The sequence below is a fragment of the Heloderma suspectum genome, chromosome 12, assembly GCF_057233095.1.
Source record: "Heloderma suspectum isolate Gila_16-S chromosome 12, 16-S_ref, whole genome shotgun sequence".
In the NCBI taxonomy this organism is placed as follows: Eukaryota; Metazoa; Chordata; class Lepidosauria; order Squamata; family Helodermatidae; genus Heloderma; species Heloderma suspectum.
The window spans coordinates 19,403,165-19,427,957 of NC_139469.1; the positions used below are offsets into that span (position 1 = coordinate 19,403,165).

A 24,793-nucleotide genomic window follows, 5' to 3' on the forward strand; every position below is an offset into this window, starting at 1 on the left:
TGGCTGGGAGAGGGACTTCCACAGTGAAAAGGAGAGGCAAAGTTCCAGGATATAAAACATTAACTTTTATTCCTCTGAATAGCCCAACATGTTTCAGCCCTGTACCATATATTTCTAGGCATTCTTCATATTTGGTACAGGTCTGAAATGTGTTATGGTACTCCAAGGAATAAAACTTTATTTTTTACATCCCGGGACTTTCTTTCTCCTTTTTTCCCCATGTGGTTTTGGATGTTTTCCAGTCTTGTCTGACTTTGAGAGAAGGACTTTGCCAGTGTTGAATTTCTTTTCCCCCTGATCTTGTCATGTCATAGGAAGCAGAGATCCTGGTTTATCACAAACACTGGTCAGTTCCAAAACAAGCTGGTTTCAAACTGGCTTCTTTTAGTTCTGAAATTTTATGGGAAATTTTATTCGAAAAGCAGTGCGTAAATAGGTGATGAAAACAATAATAAACAAAACACAATCTCTGGTTCGTATGACGCAATAAGACAAGATTAGGGGGAAGTGAAAATAAATGAATGCCTGCAAATTCTGTCTTGAAGCTGCCCAGGAGGAGGAGAAGGGATGGGGAGTGTGTGAGTCTGAGGCTTCGTTTAGAGTTGTTCCAACTTTTGCACATAGTGCTGAGCCATGGAGAGGAGAGGTAAAAATGTCTCGCTTTCACCCGTTTAAATAATCCTGATGTGATGGATTACACATGCACCAAATTTCAGCTTTATTTCTGTGTTGGAAGTAGGTTAACAATTCCGATATCCCCATCTGACAGAGAGTTAGCAAGGACCCAGCTCTTTTGTATGTGTGGATTTGTTTACCTTTTGTTCTACCTTTGACATCTAGTGTCTTCTATGAAGACTGGTCCTTTATGATGGATGAAGAACGCTCCAGCATGATTCCCACAATGGCGGCTGGTAAGCATCAGCCAGTGTTTTCCAGTGATGGGTAACTTTTTAAGTGGTAGCAGTTATGCAGAATATTCTTGGTACCTCGCCGAAGTATATGCAAAACTTTGAATCAGCAGTGTTTTGGGGAGGGACTGTTGCGCAGTGGCAGAGCACATGGTTTGTTGGCAGAAGATTCCAGGTTCAATCCCTGGCATCTCCAGTTAGAACAATTAGGAAGCAGGTGAAGAGAGATATTATCTGCCTGTGATCATGGACTGCAGCTGCCAGTCAGAGTAGACAGTGGTGGTCAGAAAGTAGATCAGGATGTACTGGTAGATCTTCGGGAGTTCTGCAATTCAGTGTCAAGGGTTTCTGACTCCCGATCGTCTACCAATAGCAAAGCTAAAACCCCTTTTCTCCCTAGATTAGGATGCTGAAAAGAGCACTTGGGGAAAAACAGGTGTGGATGTGTGTGTGAAAAGACTTGCGAACTTGATTCTGGTATTGCTCACAAATTCCTGGTCTGAGCACGTGCTCAGGATCATCCTGTTACTTAATACCTCGCATATGTCTGCCCGGCTGAGCTACTGTTTTGCATTTGGCTGTGGTTGGTCAATCTCAGGTCAATGCTAGTAAAAAACATTAGATCCTGTAAGCCTAAAGTCTGCCCTCCCTTGGATCAGACAGTACTGAGCTAGAAGCAGTCTGACCTGGTAGGGTAGCTTTCTATATTTCTATGTGCATTTGTGTCATTTTTGTAAATTTGTCTCAGGTATGCTAAATCTTGATTTTTTTTTGGTTTGCTTTATCTAAAGGGCTGAACTCCATTCTTTTTGCAATCAACATTGATAACAAGGATTTAAATGGGCAAAGCAAGTGCCCACCCACGGTCTCAGACCTTCTCAAGGAATCTACACAGAACGTCACCTCCTTATTGAAGGAATCTACCCAGGGTGTGAGCAGCCTGCTCAGGGAGATCACGGCATCCTCTCCTGTTTCCATTTTAATCAAATCTGATCAAGATGCTGACCCGTTGCCGATTTTATCAAAGAGCGTTAGTGGTGGTAAGTGCTTCTAAGATGCTAGGACTGAAAAGTGTAGCCTGTGTTTCGAGGAGAAGAGACTTGCGTAGATGGAGAAGCTTTTGCTCATAAAGCTATCTTGTCTCCTAAGCAGGACCTCTTCCTTAGACATGGTTATTTCCCTCTGCGTTGAAGCTAATAGACATACTTGCCCTTTCAAGGAGATACCGCATTCAAATAAACTTGTTACAGGCCAGTTTTTACTTGTTGCTTCTGCCCAAAATAGAGACCAAGGCTACATTCTCATGTCATGTTAAACCATCATTTAGAGTGATGAGAACAAGCTCCCTTGGGGCTTGCACGCTCCCCCACCTTCATCATGGCTTTGAAAAGGAGCCCAGAAGCTTTTGCTTCCACTTTTTGCTTGAGCACAGCATGCCATGTTGTCCAAACTGTGGCTAATGTTAACTATGATTTGTTTGAAACAAGCCAGCTTGAAATGGTGCTTGTTTGCCAATGAAATCATGGTTTCAAGTTGGCTTCTTTGAAACAAACCACAGTTAACATGAACATGTTTGTTGGTTCAGATGGCATGACAAGCTATTGTGGAAGCTTCTGGATAACTGGTGGCTGTGTCGAAGGAGTAGAGGGGAGGAGAGAGAGCATGAGCCTGAGTCTTGCCAGGGTTGTTCTCATCACACGTGCATATATAAATGAACAGTAAGCAGGTAAACACATCAGACACCAGTAATCTCAGCATACTTCATTTGATTATTGGTTCTGTAGTGAATGATCTAACAGGGGGGAACATGTTGTCCAGTTCATGTTGTGTAATGCGTTCCAAGCTATTTCAGCCTAAAAGGTCTCTCCAAAGTTGACCACGGAAAGCTGACAGATGTAGGGAGGCTGTATTCATAATCGCTGTTTCAATCAATGACTGCCAAGTCCCATAAAAATTGTCTGTTATTACTTTACCACTTTGGAACTTGAGTTGTTCTGTGATTTCCCCCCCATAAGAGTGAGATCCTGTATCTTTTGCTTCCATCCAATAATAGACGGTTCTGCATTGGACCTCCATGCATATTTGCTTACATATCTTACCATATCATGCTTATTTGATATGAATATATATGCATATCATGCATATTTTAATGTGATGTCTGAACTGGGCCTGTGACTTGTACTAGGTTGATGTTTTTTTCCCTAGAAATGGACAGGTCCTATGATGTGGGGCCAAAATACTTTTTGAAACGGACAGATAAACATTTTTAATAGTCCTCTGTGATTGCAACCTGCTTACCAAAGATGAAGCGAAAACTGTTTGCAAATCTGAATTGTAACGTGAGTCATGCTCTCCCCAGCCCACCAAACAGCTGTTTGGTGGGCTGGCTGGAGTGTGATGAGAGTAAAACAGTTAATTTTTAAGATTTTTAAAAATGTATTTATTACATCTACATCCTGCCTTTCCTCCAAGGAGCCCAAGGTGACATTTATGATCCTCCTCCTCTCCATTTTATCCTCACAACAACCCTGTAAAGTCAGATAGGCTGAGAGTCAGTGACTGTCAGAAAGTAACCCAGTGAGCTTCATGGCCGAGTGGGGACTAGAACCCAGGTCTCCCGAGTCCCAGTCCAACACTCTAACCATGCTGGCTTTAGCTTTACAGCTGTGCGAATCCATATTTTAAAAGAATCTTGGGTCCTTTTTCAGGACAGTAAAACTGGAGGATACCTTGATCCTTCCACTTGAGATTTGTTTCAGAAGCCTAGTGCAGATCACATGTCTTACACTGGCCTGCAACGTAATGTGAGCAAAGATCTGCTTTCAGAAATCTTGCATTCATCTATAAATAGCAACCAAATAAGTTTAGATCAAATTGGGATCAGGTGCCTCCATTCAGTATTTCTTTGCCCATATTTGCCAGCGCTTCTGTGGGCCACGTCTTGTGTTTTTTTTGGAGAGTTACATTCATATTTAAAACTGTGTTGCCTAAACTGTAATACGTGTAGCTTTCTTTGGGGAAACCCACCCCCTGCAAGACAAAACTCCAGGGCCAGCCCTTGGAGGTGTGACACAGATGTGTATATTTATTCTTCTACATGTTTACATGTCATACATCTTTAGAACACTCTTCTTTAGCCTTCTGAAGCATATGGTTGCAAGTAGGGTCATTGATCGATTAAATTATTTTAGTTGCCTGATCGTTGATTAATGATTAAATATTTGTAAATGTAACATACCAGCAAAAATAAGACTTTGTTTTTAGGTAATGCATGAATAGTTTGCAACAGGCAACACTTTAGAGTAGTCTTCCCTAACCAGATGCTCTCCAGGTGTTTTGGACTACAACTTTTGGCCTAGCAAAATGATGTTTATATGTATAGGCTCTCTGTGTTGAAATCTTCCCTTTTTGCTCCTCTCTATTCCCCAGATTTAAAATGCAGGAAAGATAGAATGAAGAAGAAGAAGAAAGTCACAAATATTATTTCGTTTGATGACGAGGAGGATGAACAAAACTTGAGGGATGTCTTAAGGGCAACAGTTGCAGCTGAAAGCTCAGAAGAAAACTCTGACAGATCTTCAGGGTATTTAGCATCTCCCTCTGTAGGCCTGCCAGCTAAACTGAATGGGGACCAGAGTGTGCCTTTGCTGAAGAGTGATTCCACTTACCTAAATGGAGACTGCTGCTTCCAAAAGTTGGATGTTAAAAGTATAGATGATGAAGATGTTGATGAAAACGATGAGGCTTATGGCAAAATGTTAGGAAGCCACAGCATGGTGGAATACACGGAATCTTTTGGAAAGTGAGTATTATTCTGGAAAGTGTCGAGAAAAGAACATTGTTATCTTTCTTGAGCTAATTAATAGGCAAACTGAAGTGGGTAAGGGACAGGGTTGTCGCAAATGGCTTTCATCTTTGGGGATCTTTTTTTTGCAAGAAATCTGGGAAAGATGGCCGACCCTCTCTTTGGTCAAAGCGGTCATGAATGTTCTGAAGCTTTAAAACAAACCCAAGAAAACAACAACAAAAATAAATAGGTGTGCATTGCTCAGCCATGCAAATACTTATTTTGAGGGCAATCATTCTCTGCTCTTTTGCTACTCTTCCTACGGCCATTCGCGTCATACTCTCCCTGCCAAACCTCTTGACTTGAGTCTAGGAAAGGAACTGCTGAGCCACAGGAGGGGCCGCTGCTCAGTGGCACAGCACCTGGTTTGTGTGCAGAAGGTCTCGGGTTTCATCCCCGGCATCTCCAGGTAGGGCAGGAAGAACTCATGCCTGAAAACCTGGAGATCTGCTGCTGGTCGGTGTCAACGCTACTGGGCTAGATGGACGATGGTCTCATTCAGTGTAAGGCAATTTCTTATGTGCCTCACCTGTGCTATGTGGACAGCTGGTAAGCATGGCGCTGGCTTGGCCACATCTGGTTTTTCCATTTGCAAGCACGTAGCTTTTTGCCCATAGCCCTTTTTAAGGTGGGTGTGTGCGGTAGGTGTGGAACTGCCATAGTGCTGCTTTAACCCAATACAATGGTGCGGAGCCTCTGTGTATGGTTAGGCATTGACCAGCTCTGGTGGGGATGTGCCCATGGCGAAGTCTGGAGGAAGTGGGTTCAGGCTGTGGTCTGGAGCAGATCTCCAGAGCAGGGGCACTGGCGGGCAGAGGGCGAGTATCTACTCGAAGGTCAAGAAGTGGAAAGCAAGAGCAGTCAGGGATGGGTCCCAGGAAGAGACAGTTTGTTCTGACAAAAGTTGGGCGCTAATTGAGCCCTTATATCAGTGATGAGGAAGATGTGGCCCTCCAGATATTGTTGAATCGCAACTCCTATCATCATTGGATATGCTGGCTAGAGCTGATGTGAGTTGCAGTCCAGCAACATCTGGAAGGCCACACGTTCCCCTGAATGCCTTTTTCAGGCCCCGCCCCTTTGCTTGGGAATGGAGGAAGGCTGATACACTGTTACTGGAACACTTGTCGTTGTTGACACTCTTTTATTTATTCCTTCTGCTGTTTCCATTTTGTGTATTGTGAACTACTTTGAACACATTTCCTTAAGTCTCATCTGATGCACATCTTTTTTTTAATTGTTAATTAGGCCATCCGAGGGGGTGATGAGCAATTCACTGGTTTGCACTTTGAGTCCTTTGCAAGTCCTGAACGATGATTCTGATGAGTTATTCCCTGTCAGTGCTATAGGCTCTTTCTCACAGACGGGTGAGTTGTTATTGATGTCACCAAATATCTTTTGTGGCTGAGTGTGTTGGAAGTACAAGGAATCCCGATATGGGGACTCAAAATGCATGGAGGAGGAGTTGACTTTGGTTGGACATCAGGAAAGACTTCCTGACCGTCAGAGCAGTCAGACACGAGGGCTGTTCTCATGTAATGGTGGCAAATCGTGGGTTAATTAATTAAGCCATGCTCTGTCGCGATGCATGCTGGGTGCGTTCCATGTCACGTCTGAACCCAGACTCTATAGGTTAATTGTGGGCTAAACAACCTACAGTTAACCTAACTACTTATTGTAGGTTAACTGTGGATTGTTTAACCTATAGTGTCTGGGTTCTGATGTTACATAGCAACCCCTGATCGGCCCAATTGGGGGTTGAATATTTAAAACAGTTGCAGAACACACCTGGTACATGCCGTGGCAAATTGTGGGTTAATGAATTAACCCACGAATTGCCACCATTACATGCCAACTGCCTAGGGAGGTGGTGACTGGACAGCCACCTGTCAGGATGCTTTAAACTGGATTTGTCCATTGTGTAGGGGATTGGGTGTGATGGCCTAAATAGCCCTTTCCAAATCTGATTCTAAGTCTATAGAATAGAATCTGCCTAAGCTTCCAATGGGATATGTTGATGATAAAGCAAGATGTTACATTACTTTTAAAACTGGTGTTTCAATGTGTGCAGGAAAGTACTTGTGTTGGCAGGTGAATTTTCTGCATGTTTGCATTGGAAAGAGAGAGACATAATTTAATTTGTCTTCAACCCTTCTTCCATAAAGTACATCAAGGTGCATTACATCAGAGTTCCTGGGCAATCTTCCACTTGGGCAGTGAGGCAGATGCATACATAGTGTCAGTTAGGTTGTTGTATCGTGTGCCTTTGATCCATGCCCAAAAGATCACAAATTTTTTTTGATGGAATGTCAAGTAACTTGATGCATTTATGGGGCTGCTGTTCCCTTCTTTGTTTGTGGGTGGAACATGAAAGCCAGAGCTTCAGGGAAATGCAAACATCTTCCACCACCCCAAAAGAGGTTTTGAGGTATGTCCAAGAATTTAATTCTGTAGCTTTGCCTATACCCAGTCTGATAGCAACCTCTTAATTCAGTGCTGGGAGATAAAGTTTTTCCCCTGATTTGGGCATAACACGTTTCCTCCGTGGAAGACCTTCTGCAGTCGAATATATATGAAGTAGTGAATACTCTTACTTCTTGGCTTAACTGTTTTTAGAAATAAAAGAATTCACGCAGTGCAGAGGGGTCCCTTGAAATTTATGTAAGTACTGAAAAGGTAGAGCTGAGCACTGGGTAAGTGTTAAATGAGTTCTAACAGCTTTCTGCTTGCCTGTAAGAGCCAGAGAAAGGTGGAGAGTAAAAATTTCCCCTTTCACTTTTGACTAAAGCGCAGAGTCCACTTATACACAAATATGGGCAATTGTGGTTCTCATAGAATAGTAGGGTTGGAAGGGGCCTACAAGACCATTGAGTCCAACTCCCTGCTCAATGCAGGAATCCAAGTCAGAGCATCCCTGACAGATGGCTGTCCAGCCTCATCTTGAATTCCTCCAGTGAATTCCTCCCTGGGGAATTGGTTCCATTGTCGAATTGCTCTAACAATCAGGCAGTTTCTCCTGTTGTTCAGCCGGAATCTGGCTCCCTGTAACTTGAGCCCATTATTCTGTGTCCTGCATTCTGGGATGATCAAGAAGAGATGCTGGCCTTCCTGTCTGTCACAACCTTTCAAGTACTTGAAGAGCACAATTAATTAATTAATTAATTAAATTTATTAATCGCCCATCTGGCCGGTCACCTAGCCACTCTGGGCAATGTACAAAATGTATAAAAAAACAGTTTAAAACAATAAAATTCTACAGTAAAAACACCATATTTCTAAAAATACCCTAACCCACCCCAAATATCTGCATGAATAACCACATTTTTAATGCGCGGCGGAAACTCATTAAAGAGGGGGCATGGTGGAGTTCCCTAGGGAGGGAGTTCCACAGAGTGGAGGCCACCACATAGAAGGCCCTCTCCCTCATCCCCACCAGTCTAGCTGTCCTGGCTGATGGGACGGAGAGAAGGCCATCCGAGGCTGATCTTGTTAAGCAGCCTGTCTGGTGTTGGTGCTCCTTAAGATAGGCTGGGCCAGAACCATACAGGGTTTTAAAGGTCAAAACCAACACCTTGAATTTGGCCCGGAAAACAACTGGTAACCAGTGCCCAAACTGGAGTGATGGGATCTCACCGGTGGCTGCCTTTAATCAGGCAACCCACCGCGTTCTGTGCCAGCTGCAGCTTCCATACCATCTTCAAGGGTAACCCCACGCAGAGCTCATTACAGTAGTCTAAACGAGAGGAGACCAGGGCATGTACTACTGATGGGAGCAGATGGTCGGGAAGGTAAGGGCCCAGCCGCCGTATCAGATGGAGTTGATACAGCACTGTCCGGGTCACAGCTGACACCTGAGCCTCCATGGACAGCTGGGAGTCCAAAATGACCCACAGGCTGTGGACCTGGTCTTTCAAGGGTAGCCATACCACCAGGTCAACACCAGGTCAACATCCCCCAACCTCCTCTTGTCTGCCAGCAAAAGTACCTCGGTCTTGTCAGGGCTCAGCTTCAGCTTATTCCTCCCCATCCAACCACTCACCGTCTCCAGACATTTGGACAGAGATTCTACGGCCAACCTTGGTGAAGATTTGAACGAGAGGAAGAGCTGCGTGTCATCTGCATATTGATGACACCGCACCCCAAACCTCCTGATGATAGCCCCCAGTGGCTTCACATAGCTGTTAAATAGCATTGGGGAGAGGATGGAACCCTGTGGCACCCCACATGTGAGCGGCCACGGGTCCGACAGCTCCTCTCCCAGTGCTGCCCTCTGGTACCTGCCGGAGAGGAAGGACTGGAACCACTGCAATATGGTGTCTCCAATTCCGAACCCCTCCAGGTGGTCCAGGAGGATACCGTGGTCAATGGTATCAAAAGCCGCTGAGAGGTCGAGGAGAACAAGGAAGGAGCATTCACCCCTATCCAGAGCCCTCCTCATATCATCCACCAAGGCGACCAAGACCATTTCTGTCCCATGCCCAGGCCTGAAGCCCGACTGAAATGGATCTAGATAATCGGCTTCTTCCAAGTGTGCCTTCAACTGCATCGCCATCACCCGCTCAATCACCTTGCCCCAAAATGGCAGATTTGAGACTGGGCAAAAGTTGTTCGGAACTTAGGGATCCAAGGAGGGCTTCTTTAAGAGTGGTCTTATCACTGCCTCCTCGAGGACTGATGGCATCACTCCCTCCTCAAGGGAGGTGTTCACCACCGCCCTGATCCCCTCACCCAATCTCTCTCTGCAGCCCATAATGAGCCAAGAAGGGCAAGGATCAAGTAAGCAAGTGGTCGGCCTTACAGATGAAAGCACCTTGCCCACTTCATCAGAAGGAAGAAGCTGGAACTGATCCCGCAAAACCGGGTTGCCACAGACCGCCTCTTGCTCACTAACTGTATCCACAGCGCACGGAATAACACTCCTAATCCAATCAATTTTATCTGCAAACTGCCTTGCCAAGGCCTCACAGGAGGCCTTAGAATGCTCCAGCAGTTCCGGAGCCACTGGACTGACCAGGCTCCAGACCACTTGGAACAGCCTCCTGGGACAGCACTCTGCGGACGCGATAGAGGCAGCATAATATTCCTGTCCGCCACGTGATAGGCTAAAGATACAGCTCTAGCTGTCTGATGGTCTTTGGAGCGAGACTATCCTATCTCCCCTCAGTCTTCTCTTCTCAAGGCTAAACATGCCCAGTTCTTTCAGTCTCTCTTCATAGGGCTTTGTTTCCAGTCCCCTGATCATCTTTGTTGCCCTCCTCTGAACCCTCTCCAGTTTGTCTGCATCCTTCTTAAAGTGTGGTGCCCAGAACTGGACACAGTACTCCAGATGAGGCCTAACCAGTGCTGAGTAGAGGGGAACTAGTACTTCCCGGGATTTGGAAGCTATGCTTCTATTAATGCAGCCCAAAATAGCATTTGCCTTTTTTGCAGCCACATGACATTGTTGGCTTATATTCAACTTATGATCTACAACAATTCCAAGACCCTTCTCGCTTGTATTGTTGTTGAGCCACATATCCCCCATTGTAACTCCGTTAGTTTTTAAAAACCAACAACAGGATCAAACGCCTGTACTGTTGCATCATGAACATTCCATTACTTCCTTGTGTAACAAGGCCTAATGGTAGTCTCTTGTACTTGTTCAATATTTCTGTTAGAAGGGGTATTTTTTTAAGATAAGGGGTAGTTAGCTTTTGATTGATTAACATGGTTCTAGCCTTGATTACATGGCTGAGCTGGTAAAAGGTTGGAGTTTTTCCATTGTTAAAGGGCATGATACGATAATATTCTTATGATGTGGTATATGTTTTTTAAAATTAGATGATTCAAACTGGGATGTTCAACATTGAACATTGCTTCCTCAATGTTGAGTTCTTCTTGAGATTTAGAAGTGACAGTGCCCTCTAAACCAGGGGTGGGCAACTTATGGCCGTCCAGATGTTTTGGCCTACAACTCCCATGGTCCCTCACCATTGGCTATGCTGGCTAGGGCTGATGGGAGTTGTAGGCCAAAACATTTGGGGAGGGGGACAATCTGCCCACCCGTGCATTTAAACCCTGTTTGGAAGAGTGGGGAGAATCCATTTCCTTTTATCACTCGTGCACCTCGCAAAGCAAGCTGTTGCCAAAGAGAGCTTGTACAGTAATAAGCCAGTGGTGTCATAGGCTGCCCAGTGGTTGCATTTTTTGGGACAAGCCACCAGTGCTCTTCTTTTTTTTAAAAAAAAAAAAGGAATCTGATTGATTATGCTTCTATACTGCTTAATATAATGAAATCTCTAAGTGGCTCACAGTAAAATGCACATATACTACAATATAAAAATGAAATCAAATAATGAATAATTAAACATTACAGCAAAGACAACAAGAAAACAGGGCAGTGTCATAGCCCTTTAGAGGTCAGGGAAAGCCTGTGAAAACAAAGATGTTTTCAAGAGGTGTTTTAAAGCTCTCTACACATCGCAAGCCTCTTGAAACATGCATTGGGGAGTGTTCCAGAGGGTGGGTGCCACTACCGAGAAGGCCCACTTATGTGTGATTACCTGGAGATATTGTATTGGTTGTGGAATGACTAAGGAGGCCTCCTTTGAAGATCTCAGGGTCGCCTGGGTGTATTTAGGGGAAGGCGATCAGCTAGGAATCCTAGTCCCGAGTGATTTAGGACTTTGTATGTCAATTACAGGACCTTGAACGTGGCTTGGTAGCTAATAGGCAGCCAGTGCAGTTCTTTTAACACAGGTGTAATATCTGTATAGCTTGGTGCTCTGCTGAGCATCCTGGCTGCTGCATTCTGCACCCGCTGCACTTTCTGAAACAGGCCCAAGGGCAGCCCCACATAGAACCCATAACAGTAGTTTAATTGGGAGGTTACCAGTGCATGGATCACAGTGGCTAGGCTATTAATACAGAAGAAATACAAATAAGTGAGGTCTGTGTAAACAACTGGTATCCCCCAAAATATGATAGAAGTATCCTAGGTAAGCCGAAAACACCCCCCTCCCAAACAGTTCCTTATTAAGGAGAGAAGTACCTAGCATAAAGATTGACAGCTGTATTGTAATTTATGAATCACATATAAAGAAATCAGGTTCAGAAACAGGTTTCCAGTGCTGTTCTGTCTCTTGCTGGTGCTTATGTGGCAATTTAGGTTTTTTTGGGGGTAGGGGGGCACTGTAGTCCCCGCTTTTCTCTCTCTTCCTCTGACAGTATGGATAAAAAGGTGGCAAAGGTCAACCACTCTGCACTGAGTGACCTCCTGATCAAGGTAGAAATAGAAATAGACTTGCTGCGTATCATCGATCAAAGCCTCTCTTTTTCAATCCAAGTAATTTTCAAATGCCAAATGCATACATACCTTTCCATTGAGGTCAAAGGCTGAAAAGACTTAATGTGGTCATGCAATTCATTTTGAGATTAAACCCCCCCAGCAACCAACGACTGGAGTACTAGAAGTGAGGACTTTGTTGTGAAAGCCTTAAAAGAATATTTAGCTAGAGTAGCAGAACTCTCTGGTTGTCAGGGTAGAAACTGAGCTGATAGAACCCCAGAGCAGTTCTGATTCTGAGAAGGATCAGCAATCCGTGGGAGAGGAGCCAGCTCATCCCTCACAGGCACAGCAGCTGGCAGAGATTCCTGAGATAGATAGTGATCCTAGCAGTGAGAGAGTGTGGGAGGGGGGCTTGCTAGACGCTCGATGCAGATGCAGGGAGTGACGAGCGATGGAGGGCGCGGAAAGGAGGCGTAGCGCCCGTTTGGTGCGCAAGCAACGGCCACCTCCCGTGGACCCAAGGGAAAGAGGGAGGATCTCTCCCTAGCCCATAAGTTCAGGGTCTTCAAGTGATTCTCCTTCAAATAGGGATCAACTGCCTACTCGGAGCATAGGCTACTCTGCTGTTCCTTGCTTAGTCGCTGGTAGTTAGCATGTGAAAGAGTCATTAAGTTATAAAAGGATTAAAGCCTTGAAAAGAATCCTTTCATCTGTGTCTTGAGTTGGCTATTGAAGTGAACTGAAAGAGGCTGCTAGGGTGCTCCTGACACTGGGGCTAACAATGCAAGCTAGAGCCACTCAAGTGTCCAGACACCTTCCTTCTCCTTGAGTACATAAGGGATAGCCTCAAGGATGCGTTCTTAGCATTTGTCACTTCAGTATTCTTTTCACACAAACATCAGAATGGAGAAGCAAGAGGAACAGTGATAAATGGCACGAGTTCCTTAGAGATTGAAAGAAGACCGATGCACACAGCCTCTGGAAATGCCTGGCTAAACAATCTTGTCCCATGGAATGCCCAAATGGAGTGGAACAGAACAAAATTGTGGTGCCCCCCCCCCATGTTGTTACATAACACCATGCTGTTAATCATCCATTTTGCATTTAGGTTCTCATTCTTTCCCCGCCTTGCATTTCTGGCTCTGGCTTTCTCTTTCTTTATGCCTTATGTGTCACAGACATAGTTATAGTTATGATCTGGTGCAGCATTCCATGTTGGAAAGTGTTGTTGTAGTTCCTTATTTTTAATTTGGATGAAATTATATTAAATTAAATTACTTGTAAATTACCCATAAAATGGTACTGACAATGGCATACCACTCACGGTTGATTTAAGTACAAACTAGATAAAAACTTAAGTAACACTTAGGCAGCGTTAAAAGGATGGTACAATGCCTGTTGTATTTCAAATAATAATATATCTCATTTCCATTATCTGTTCTGTTTCCCGAATTCTATTGTTTTGAATGCAGAATGTAGAAATGTTTTTAAAAGGATAATTCTGTTCCAGTTCTTTTTCTGATGTTCAGCAGCTTTAATGAATATTACAGTCCAGGCCACCATAAACGACCAGCAGTTGCGCATCCAGTTTATCAAATTTTTCTTTTAATATTTATAAACAGATTTTACAGTGACTGGGTTCACACAACACACTAACCCACACTTAGCGGTTGAGTGTGGGGTGTTGTTGAACAGTGGGTTGTTTGTTGAATCATAGGTTAGCATGTTGTCTGAGCCCAAGACATTTTCTGCAGGGTGGCTTGATAATCATGCAATGTGGCTTATTTTTCTTGAATAAGCCACCTTAAGAATCAATGGTTTGTTGTTGGGTTGTTCAGGGTGGCTGAACAAGCCACCCTGCAGAAAATGTCCTGGGTTCAGACACCACAGTAACTGACATCAAGAAACAACCCATACTCAACCACTGAGTGTGGGTTAGTGTGTTGTGTGAACAATCCCAATGTGAAACTTCCTGCAATGCATACTGTAGCTGCTGTATGCCGAAAATGTTTCACATTGTAAAACCTGTTTATAATTTTTTCTGCTAAAACGTATAACCTGGATGCGCCATTGCTGGTGGTTTTATTGTGGTTTGGGGTGATGTTTTATGCGCATCGCATCACCTTCACATCAATTTATTTTACAAAATTCAATTACAAAGACAGATATGAATGAGAAATTATATGAATGAAAATGCCTGGGTTAAGATGTCTTAAGATGGCCCTGAAAAGATTATAACTTAGGAGAGCGGCAGATCTCTTTGGAGGGCATTGTCAGGGTGGAAACTTAGCCCATAGAGCTCCAGAGCAGTTCTGATTCTGAGGAAGAGCAACAACCCGTGGGAGAGGAGCTCGCTCATCTCTCACAGGCACAGCAGCTGGCAGAGATTCCTCCTGCCAGCATTCCTGGGAGAGATAGTGACCCTGGCAGTGAGAGAGCGGAGGAGGGGGTCTTGCTGGATGCTCGGCACAGACACAGGGAGCGGCAACAGATGGAGAATGCTGAGAGGAGGCGCTCCGCTCGTTTGGCGCTCAAACAACGGTCATGTCCCGAGGACCCAAGTGTAAGAGGGAGGACCTCTCCATAGCCCATAAGTTCAGAGTCTTCCCGCTCTTCTCCTTCAAACGGGGACCAACCGCCTTACCTGGAGCTTAGGATACTCTGCTAACTACCCCAGTGCAGTTCCTTGCTTAGTTGCTAGTGATTAGCATCTGAAAGAGTCATTAAGTTGTAAAAGGAATAAAGGCTTGGAAAGAATCCTTTTCATCTGTGTCTTGAGTTGGCTATTGGAGGGGACTGTAAGAGGCAGCTGGGGCGCTCCTGACAGCCATCTCTTTGGAGGGCATTCCACAGCCAGAGAGCCGCCACAGAGAAAGCCCTCTCCTTTGTGAGCATAGTGCATGACTGATAAGGCAGCAGAAGACCTGAAGACAGGGGTGCAGAAACTCAGGTCAGGGGCTAAATCCAGCCCTTTGAGATTCCCCAGAAGGCCACACCCCTTCCCCAGGCCCTACATCCTTTCACCTAACTGCTGGTTGTTTGGTGGTTTCCAGGCTTTTGTGCAATTTTCTGCCCATTTGGAAAGGTTGAAATGCCTCTCCTAAGGCTTAGTTACTGGCAGGAAGAACTTTACGCTAAAATATGCTGGCATTTTTGCTATTTTGGCTCTGCCTCCTTTGCCTTTGGTCTTACCCACCTCTGGAACATGGTCCCTGAGAGATTCTGTGAAATGGAACTTGGGGCTGAAAGAGATTCTGCACCCTTGCCTTAAGACGTGGGCAGACTGGTAATGTTACTCTAACGCTGCAGTCCTCTACTCAGTTACCTGGGAGTCAGTCTCATTGAACTCAGTGGGGCTGCCTTTTGATTCCACTGCAGGTGTGCGATCCTTAGATGTCTGCTTCTTAGCAAGAAGGCTGTCAGTCTTAAATAAAGATGTTCAGTAATCAGCAGGTACCAACCTCCAGATTGGCTGGCTCCCTTGATTATAATATTTAATTTAGTGTATCGTTGCACTCTACCTCGAAATTATCATCCTGGAGGGATTGCCTCGCACAGTTGAGTTCTGAGAGTGGAAGTTAACAAGGCTGCAGACAAAAAGGAATGTAGAACAGTGCCTGAAAAAAAAGACAGATACGTTGTAGTCCTGGAACCATGTTACGCCAGAGTTCTTTTAACAAATTCATGTCTGTGCCATTTTAGATAATCTGGAGAACGGTGATGTGCATGAAAGTGCAGATTTTTCAGTGGAAGTGGCTCGGAGAAATGCCGAACCGCATTACAGGTACATAGCTAAGTAACTGTCTAATTCTTAAAACAAATCCACATAACTTTGACTCCCCCCACCCCCGGCCTGCTTAAAGCTTGGTTCTCATTTACCAGCAAACTGTGGCTTGACTGTACCTGAGCTTCAGGCTTGCCTGCTCAGAGTCCATTCTTCATTTGTTTGCACGTACCTTTGTTGGCTGTTGCACTGAGCTGGGCAAAAGATGGTTTGCACAAACCATAGTTCGCCTGCACGCTAGAGTCGGGAATTGTGTCCAAATTGTGGTTTCCAGGTTTGCACAAACCAATCAGCGATGAAGGAAATGGGAGCGGGGGAGTGCGTGAGCCTGGGAGTTGGAAAGGAACAGCATGCTGTGCCTTTACGTATGAGCTATGAATTTTAAGAGTTGGAAAATAAACATTGTTAAAATCACCCAAGGGTGTAAAGCCTATTCTGTGTCTATTTGTAAACCAACCAGGACTGTGTCTTGGTTCAGACGACCACCTAAATCAGCGATGCAGACCTCTGACCCATGGAGATTCCACATCGTGCCCGCAGGGTGTTGATTTCTCCAGGGGTCGGGGCCAAGTGGCTTTGTGCTGGGTGCATCATGCAAACCCAGGGACTCCGCCGGCACTGGGAGGAGCGGCCACTCTTCCTGGTGCTGTCTGAGTCCTTTTGCATGGCATGCATTGCCCAAAGCCAGGGACTGCTGGTGCTGAAGGAGTGGGCTGCTCTTCCCGGCATTGGCTGACTCCTTTTGCGCAGTGCCCCCATAGGGACTGCACATGCTGGGAAAGCCAGGAACCCGGGCAGCATCAGGAGTGGCTGCTCCTCCCAGCACCACCTGAATCCCTTTCTCTGTGCTGGGAGAAGTATGGAAATCCATGCCTCGCCCAACATAGACAAAGGAAAAATGCCCGTGTGTGATGTCAGTGGACGTGGCCATGCCCAGTGACACCATCCCACTCAGAGAGGGCCCAGTGGGGGTGATTCGGTCCCCCACCCTAAAACAGTTCTGTACCCCTGCCCTGAGCCATCGTTCTGTATCATCAGAAACTAGCTGAAGTGAGCTTCACGTTTGCATGCACCTCCTCATTGTCTCGGTGTGTGAGAGGAGGGGAGTGATAGCTTCTACTTTCACTTTAAGGATAAACTGCACTTCTGCACTTTGTTCAAACTCTGAGGACTATGGCTTGTTCTAATCAAAGTTTGTTAAAACAATCCAGGATCGGAAAGCAGCATTTGATCCTGGTATGTTAACTAGCCTTGGTTAGGACAAGCCACAGTTCCCCAGGTTCAGATGTAACGTAGAACTGTGGTTTATTCTTAAAGAGAAAACATTTGGCTTGTTTCCAGTTACTTGTTGTATTCGACCTGCTTTGTATTCCTGGATTGGATTTCTTTTGTTATTTGGGGTCGGTCTCTCATGTGCAGCAATCCATTTGTACAATAGGAATAATAATAGCATTCCACAGGATTTACTGCGCGTGCCGTACATACTTAGCTCAATCCAATCCACAACCCCAATCGATCTGCAGTCAGATTGCGGGCACTCTGCCATTGCTGTAGCCATCCAGGCGCTTTGACATTGGGGTTTGGATTTGAATAATAAGGTGCTGTATAATGGATAAATAATACCACCAATGTGCTTTTGTGCAACTGGAATGCATTATAATAATATATATCCCTCTGAGCTTATAGCGTTGAAGTGAATTGTGCCCAGTGATGATTTTGTAAGTCGAATGTTCTTTGTAGCCCCTTTGCCAACAACATTTCACTTTTTTTTTCTTAAATAAAAAGCAGGGTAGAAGTTAGCCACCCTGTCCCAGAGAATGCTTTAAATGATCTACTGCCATCAGCCAATGTGCCGGAATCAATGACAATTGGTAAGTATCTGTTGAGCCAGTCTCTTAAGCTGTTTTTTTTTTTTAGGTTTGATTCATAAAAATGCTTTGTCAGGATAAGTGCCAGTTCTTCAGCCAAAGTTGACAATGATGCCTATCCCATTTATAATGGGCTGGTTCATATTAATGGAGTAGTTCATATTTCAGGAGCTCTGTCTATAATATGTAGTTTGACAAAGACGGAAAGTTGAGCATTAAGGAAACAAAACCCAAAGAGCAGGAAGCAAAAACAACAAAAACAAAACAACAACCTGGGAAGAATCTTGCTAGATCAGACCAAAGATCTATGTAGCCCAACCTGGTGTAGCCATCAGTGGCCAGTCAGATGTGTCTTGGAAGCGTGTAAGAACAAGGCATAAGGGTCTTGCTGGTTGTGACATCAGAACCTGGTATCCAGAGGGATAGTGCTTGCGAACTTTTGAAGTTTTGATCTAGCCATCCCGGCCTATAGCCATTGTTAAATTTAGCCTTAATAGCTAGTGGCCATCAACACATAGGAAGCTGCCTTAAACCAGGTCAGACTATTTGCCTGTCTAGAGAACACAGGAAGTTCCCTTTATGCTGAGTCAGACCCTTGGTCCATCTAGACCAGTATTGTTGACACTGACTGGCAGAGGCTCTCCACAGATGGCTTCAGGCAGAATTTCTTCCTAGCTCTACCTGGACAAGCCAGGGATTGAACCTGGGACATCCTGCATGCAAAGCCTGTGTTCTAGCACTGAGGCGTGGTCTCTCTCCATGTGGGAGAGAACTCTATAAGTGAATTATGAGTGTTGTGAGGTAACGATTCCTTAAACCTGTCCAGAGCCTGCTACCGATGAGTTTCATTAGGTAACCATGGGCTCTAGTATTATGGAAAGAGGAGAGAATCTCCTCCTCTCTACACCATTCATAACATTATAAATCTGAGATCGTGATCAGTAACTGTGCAGTACAAGAACACCAATTCTGAGTGCAAATGTAGATATATGGCGAGAGTGTCAGCCAAAGTCCTTCCTCTGTCAAAACCATTTAACTTGTAATACTTGTGCCGTGCTATCCTTTCCATATTTACTTAGTACTAAGCTCCACTGTATTCAGTTGGGCTTATTCTGAGGTATGTGTGTAAAGGACTGCAGCCTTGGTTGTGTAATGTGTTAATGCATTTCAGCCAGCCTTGTATACTCAAAGTGGTTGACCTTTTCTACCCTTATGAGTGGGAATGAAGCCATCTTCCCAGAAGCTATCATCCATATTGTGTACATGTTGTGGCTTTTAGTACCCCAGTCCAAGTTGCTATGTGTTTTGACAAATTCCTGGAGGAGAAGGCTATCAATGAGTACTAGTCCTGATGGCTATATGCTGCCTCCAATATCAGAGGCAGTATGCCTATGTACACCAATTGCTGGAGAACATGGGCGAGAGGGTGGTGTTGCTCTCATGTCCTGTGAGCAGCTGGTTGACCGCTGTGTGAACAGAATGTTGCACTAGATGGACCCTTGGCCTGATCCAGCAGGGCTCTTCTTATGTTCTTGGATAACTGTACATGTGGACAATAGGCAAAGAGGTAGTAAATTGGTGTATGTGTATGAGAATGAGAGAGACAGCCTTAACTTATTCCATTGTAGTCCATAATAGGTTGCCTGTTGAGCAACAATCTCTTGCTTTAGCTGACCAAATTCCCTTCAGTCTGAGTTAGATATGGCTATAGATAATGACGTAATTAATGAACAGTGGTGTAGTGGTAAATTTTGAAGTGCAGGCACCTATCATATCAGTCCCCATAGTCACCCCCCCCTGCCCCCAAGGAGAGGCCAAAAATGCAGGTAGCTGTGTTGATCCATATCAACAAACCGGTTCCAGCAGTTTTAATCTCCACCAGGAGCAGGTCTTTTGTGAAGTTAATGGGTCTCAATTGCCCATTCCAGACTTAACTACCCCAAAATACTTTGCATTACAAACAGGGAACAAAATATTTTTGCTGGGAAAGTTCATTCCCCCTAGCTATTGTGAGGATTAGAGCTAAGCTCAGAGGGAACAGTGAATTTTGAGCAGGTGGCAGATGATGTCAGAGCCCTTGCTAATCAGAAAGTGCCGGGGCTGCGTCCTTTGAGCCCGGGCTCCATTACAGCACTGTTAATGAGTTCAGGCCAATATACTTTGACATTTTGTATATCAAGGGTGCAGAATCTCAGGCCCGGGGTCCAAAAGTGGCCTGCCTAGGGTCTCAATCCAGCACTCCGGAGTTCTTCAGATGGCCATGCTCCCTTCCCCTGCCCCACCCGCTTTTACCCAGCAACTGATGATTTGGTAGTTACGTGGCTTTTTTGCACTCCCGCCGCATTCTAAAAGGATGAAATGATGCTCCAAAGGCTTAGTGACTGGCAGTATGAACTTTAACCTAAAATATGCTAGTATTATTGGCTCCACTCCTTTCGCCTTTGGCCCTACCCCATTTTGCCCTTGGTCCTGCCCACCACTGGAATCCCGCCCACCACTGGAATCCCCCCCCCCTTGAGAGCATCTCCAAATTGGAATTTGGCTCTTGGACTGAAAGAGTTTCAGCATCACTATTGTATATCCATCATAATCTCCAGGATACCCTGGGAGTACTGTCTTGACATTACTGTAGCATCTAGGCACCAAATGTTGTTCTTTGGTGGCTTCTTCACAGAAAAATATTTTTCAGAAAGCATCATAAAACCTCACCTATTTAATCTGGTTGTTGGTGGCTGGGACTAAACTCGTGTTTTAGGTGATGGCAAGATCATTTGGGATTTTAGGTTCTTACAACATTTAGGGTACAATCCTATGCATGTTTAGAAAGAAAAAAATGCCAGCAACTCCCAACATGCCCCAGCCAGCATTGATGGCTGGAGGGATGCTGGGAGTTGTAGGAGTTATTTCTGTTTAAACATGCATAGGGTCACACCCGTAGTCTGTTTTGTTAATGTCTTTGAGTTGTGCTTTCCATATTTCATCTTAAATTTAATCTGCTGTGAGCATTCAAGATAGGTCAAGATCTAAATAGAAAAGGTTCAAATCTGCATCTTCTGTATCTTTACTACATTTCTGTATGTGCTGAAGTTAGATTTTATGGCTTGACAGAAAGCTGTAATATCTGGAGTGCAGAGCTTGCTTTGTCAAAATACTTAAGGAAAAAAAACACACCACCCACTGGCAGCATATCAATGATCAAATCTGTGGGAGTGAAGATCCTTCCCAGTGAGCATTATAAACGCCACAAGCCTTTCTGGTCTAGAAAGGGCTAGTGCGGTATGCTAAAATGTTGGCCATCAGTAGGGGGAGCACTTGGTTTTGTATTCACGGGCTGCGTGTGCTGCTGTTGGTCAATTGATTAAACTTTTTATAGTAGATGATTTTGTGTATTTTAGTGGGGGTTACTTAACCTCATTTTCAGCTGTGCTGAAAGCTGATTTAAACATAGTCCTGAAGGTAAATTCATGATATGGCCTTGCTTTTGTGTAGATAGGATATCATGGAAAGCTGGTGTAAGAACTGCTCATATACCTTCTGTAAGAAAAGAACCCCCCACCCCACCTTACCCCACCCCCATATATATACAGAGCGGCCCAAAAGTAGGTATACAGTACAGTTTATTTGCATTTTATTACGTGGTTTATTAAATTTACATTTGTTTAACACTGTTTAATCTCATAAGTGCTCGAAATGTATTCCATCAATGCTGCAACATTCCTCGAACCTGTCCAGAACACTGTGACACACAGTACGACACAAATTCCGGCCTGCATCAATGTCCATAAATACTTCTGAGATGAATTCTTTTAATTCGTCCACTGTCTGGGGAGTCCTCTCAAAAACCTTATTCTTTACTACGCACCCCCAAAAGAAGTCCATTGCTGTTAAGTCAGGTGAACGTGGCGGCCATTCAATGCTGCCACGTCGTCCGATCCAATTTTGTGGGAAAGTGTTGTCAAGGTAGTTCCTTACTGCAAAAGCATAATGAGGAGGTGCCCCATCTTGTTGGAAGAGCAGTTCGGCGAAGTTAGCCCTGGTTCTGAGTTGTGGCACTACCATGTCATGTAACATGTTTAGGTAATTGTTACTATCCACAGTCGTGTCGAAGAAAACGGGTCCTACAACACCTTCGCTGGACAGTGCACCCCACACTGTGACGCCTGGCTGGTTCAGTTGAGATGTGATAGTCAAATGAGGATTTTCATCTGCCCAATACACACAGTTATGCCTGTTCGCTCCCCTCACTCTCTACACTTAACTGATTTAACTGTCACTCCCTGTCACTCACTATTCCCAACTGTCATTCTGACTCCGCCCACACATCTTCTACTCACACATTCTCTCCCCCTCCCATCAACATTCTAAACAACTGTATACCTACTTTTGGGCCACCTGGTATATATATATAGAGAGAGAGTGAGAGTGAGCACATAAATGAAAATTCAGAGCTGATTTAGCCTTGGGATGGACAAATCCATCTGTTTTGCTTTCTGTAACGTGCTTGGAAAAAAGGAAACAAGTTCATTTCTGCATCAGTTTGCAAATGTTTATAATATTTTTAATACATATTTTTATATGCAGTTTTCCCAAATATGCTCATTTTTTGCAAGCACTTTCCCCTAATATATGACTTTTTGTATGCAATTTCCCCTGAAGTATATATTATATGGATTTTTCAATTGGGGAACTGCATGGCTACAAGTCGGAAATTTGGAATTTGCAAAAGTGCAGTTGGGAAATGTGCAAAAAGCTGGAGGATACTTGCATTTTGGTTCCCATATTAGTTTGGAAAGTGTGAATTAGGTCAGTTCATATTAAAATGCAAACCAAACTAATTTCACCCCCCCCCCCCAGTCTTTAGTTCAGTTTAGTAACTGGGCTTCTACCTGGTCACCCATAATATGTAAATCATTGGGTTGGATACAGATACAGTCATACTTAAGAGCAGACTTACTGAAATCAATGGGACTTGTTAAACATGATCAGATTAGTCTATTTGTGGTCCACGTTGGTTTATCTTATTTATTTTATTTTAATCCACCCATAACCAGCATTCTCTGGACAGATGCTTCACATCTGTCCTAAAAATGCATTGAACATGTTTTCAATCATTAAGTTCGGCTTGCTCCACAGGTTGAGAACTTTCATTAAAAAAATGTTTGCCTGAAGGTTTATACCCATTTTTTGTGCACATTTCTTCAAATATAAGCATTTTTGTACACAGTTTTTGTGTAATAGGCACACTTTTTGTAAACTATTTTCCTTAACGTAATGCACTTTGAATGTTGTTTTCCCTAATAAACACATTTTTGTATGCATCTTTTGATTGGAAAACTCCATTGCAAAATTCGGAGAAGTGCAAATGTTGAAGGATAACTTGATATGAAAGCGCACGATTAAGTAATTTCAAATTACAGTGCGAACTGAATGAATTTCTGCCTCATCCCTACCTAAAATACACAGTTTTGAGTGCATTTTGGCATGATTTTTAAGCCAGGAACTGTATTGCAAAATTTGGAGAAGTGTGAAAACAGAAGGAGAACTGCATTCTCATTCGTTTATTGATCTGGCTAGTGTGAATTAGGTCTGTTTACTTAAAAAAGTGTACCAAACAAAATCCTTGAGTACCTCTAGTTGTTTTTCAACAACATATGGGGACACAAGGTTGAGAACCACTAGGTTACCTATTGACCAGCTGCCCTTATACTCTGAGGTCCTGTTCCATGTTTTGTCTCCGCTGAGGCTAGATTAATAATCTCCAGCAACCTCACCTTTTCACTGGTCACCTCCTGGTATAGAATTCCTTCCCAAGTGTGTCTTGGTTGGCCCCTTCCTTCCTCTTTCTTTGTTGATAGGCAGAAGCTGTTCCTTTCCCAAGAGCTTTGGGTAGTGCTGAGCTGACTATGCAGTTCTTTCTAATTTCTTGTACTTGTACTTATTTTATTGGTTTTTATTAGGACTACAATCTGATACATTCCTCAAATTCAAATAATATGAGCAGAGCTCTGCTGAATCTTTCATTTGCACAAATGCTTGTGCAACAGGTTTAGTTGGATTCTCCCGTTGAGCCTGGTTTGGGACTTAGTTTCTACTGGCATAGTATCATTGTGCTAGCAGAATGGATACTGCCTGTAATAGGTCTTTTTTTAAGTCTGCTGCCTGAAAAATCAGGGATGTTTTAGTTAATTGAAACTCCTTTTATGTCAACTAATCTAACCAATTATGGGAGCAATCCTATGGCCACTAGTCAGTGACTAGATGGCTATAGGATATGTGGTTTTCCGGGAACTGACCTTGGAGCCTGCACTCCGAGGGCGGTTCCTGGAGAACCGACCTCCCCGCCCTTCCGTGCTGCCTTGCAGGCAATGTGGAATGGCCTTGTGTTCTGCGCTCAGAAGGGGAGCACAGAGTGGGGCGTTCCAGGGTGGGGAAGGCGGAAATGCCAGTACCACACATCCTACGTGTCGTCTGGCAGCCTCCTCCCCCACTCCACCTTCCCACGGCTAGACAGTCGAAATCGGCTGTCTAGGTGCAAATGCCAGGCAGGAGAAGCGTGGAGGGAACGATCCCCTCCGTGCTTCTGCTGCCCTGCATTGAATAGGCGGTCGCCTCCAAGTTCAGAGGCGGCTGCCTATCCCCATAGGAGCATAATCCTACAGGACTGATGCTTGTGAGATGGAGGTCTCCAGTCACAGGGCCCTATCTTCAGCTCTGTCCACAAGAGCCAGGCAGTCTGGGAGAGACAACGGAGGCTTTTGCAGCCTGTTCCATCAACCCAAAGGCGGCCCTAGACTATGTTTGACTTTGTTTGCCCATCTGTGTTTTGTTGTGAGCTGCATTGGGCACCTTTTTGCTGTGGAAATGGCTGGGCATCCATATTTAAACAAACGAAATGTTCCAGAAAAGTGGATTGGTATTAAAAACATGAATGTCAAATCAAGTATCCAGAGAAACATCAGGAGCTGCCTTATACCATGTGAGATCATTGGTCTGTTTAGCCGGGTATTGTCTACCTCAGGGGTGGGCAACTAGAGGCCCTCCAGATGGTGTTGGACTGCACCTTCCATCAGTCCTAGCATAGCTAGTAGTAAAGGATGGTGGGAGTTGCATTCCAGCAAC

At 44.4% G+C, this 24,793-nt stretch overlaps 1 protein-coding gene across 15 annotated transcripts in view; it reads left to right on the forward strand.

Moving 5' to 3' along the window:
* SNX29 (sorting nexin 29) overlaps positions 1–24,793 on the forward strand; it is a 304,758-nt gene that overhangs the window by 23,973 nt on the left and 255,992 nt on the right. For 10 of the 15 annotated variants that reach the window (XR_014785563.1, XM_084818640.1, XM_084818628.1 and 7 more), the window contains 6 exons: positions 841–911; positions 1,700–1,948; positions 4,338–4,710; positions 6,004–6,122; positions 15,725–15,806; positions 17,592–17,677. Coding sequence is in view for 14 of the 15 variants with exons in the window: in XM_084818640.1 (XP_084674766.1) it covers positions 841–911; positions 1,700–1,948; positions 4,338–4,710; positions 6,004–6,122; positions 15,725–15,806; positions 17,592–17,677 (980 nt within the window). In the remaining variant the exon portion in view is untranslated. The remainder of the gene's footprint in view (positions 1–840; positions 912–1,699; positions 1,949–4,337; positions 4,711–6,003; positions 6,123–15,724; positions 15,807–17,591; positions 17,678–24,793) is intronic. The other 5 variants (XM_084818630.1, XM_084818627.1, XM_084818635.1 and 2 more) reach the window with 2 other exon arrangements.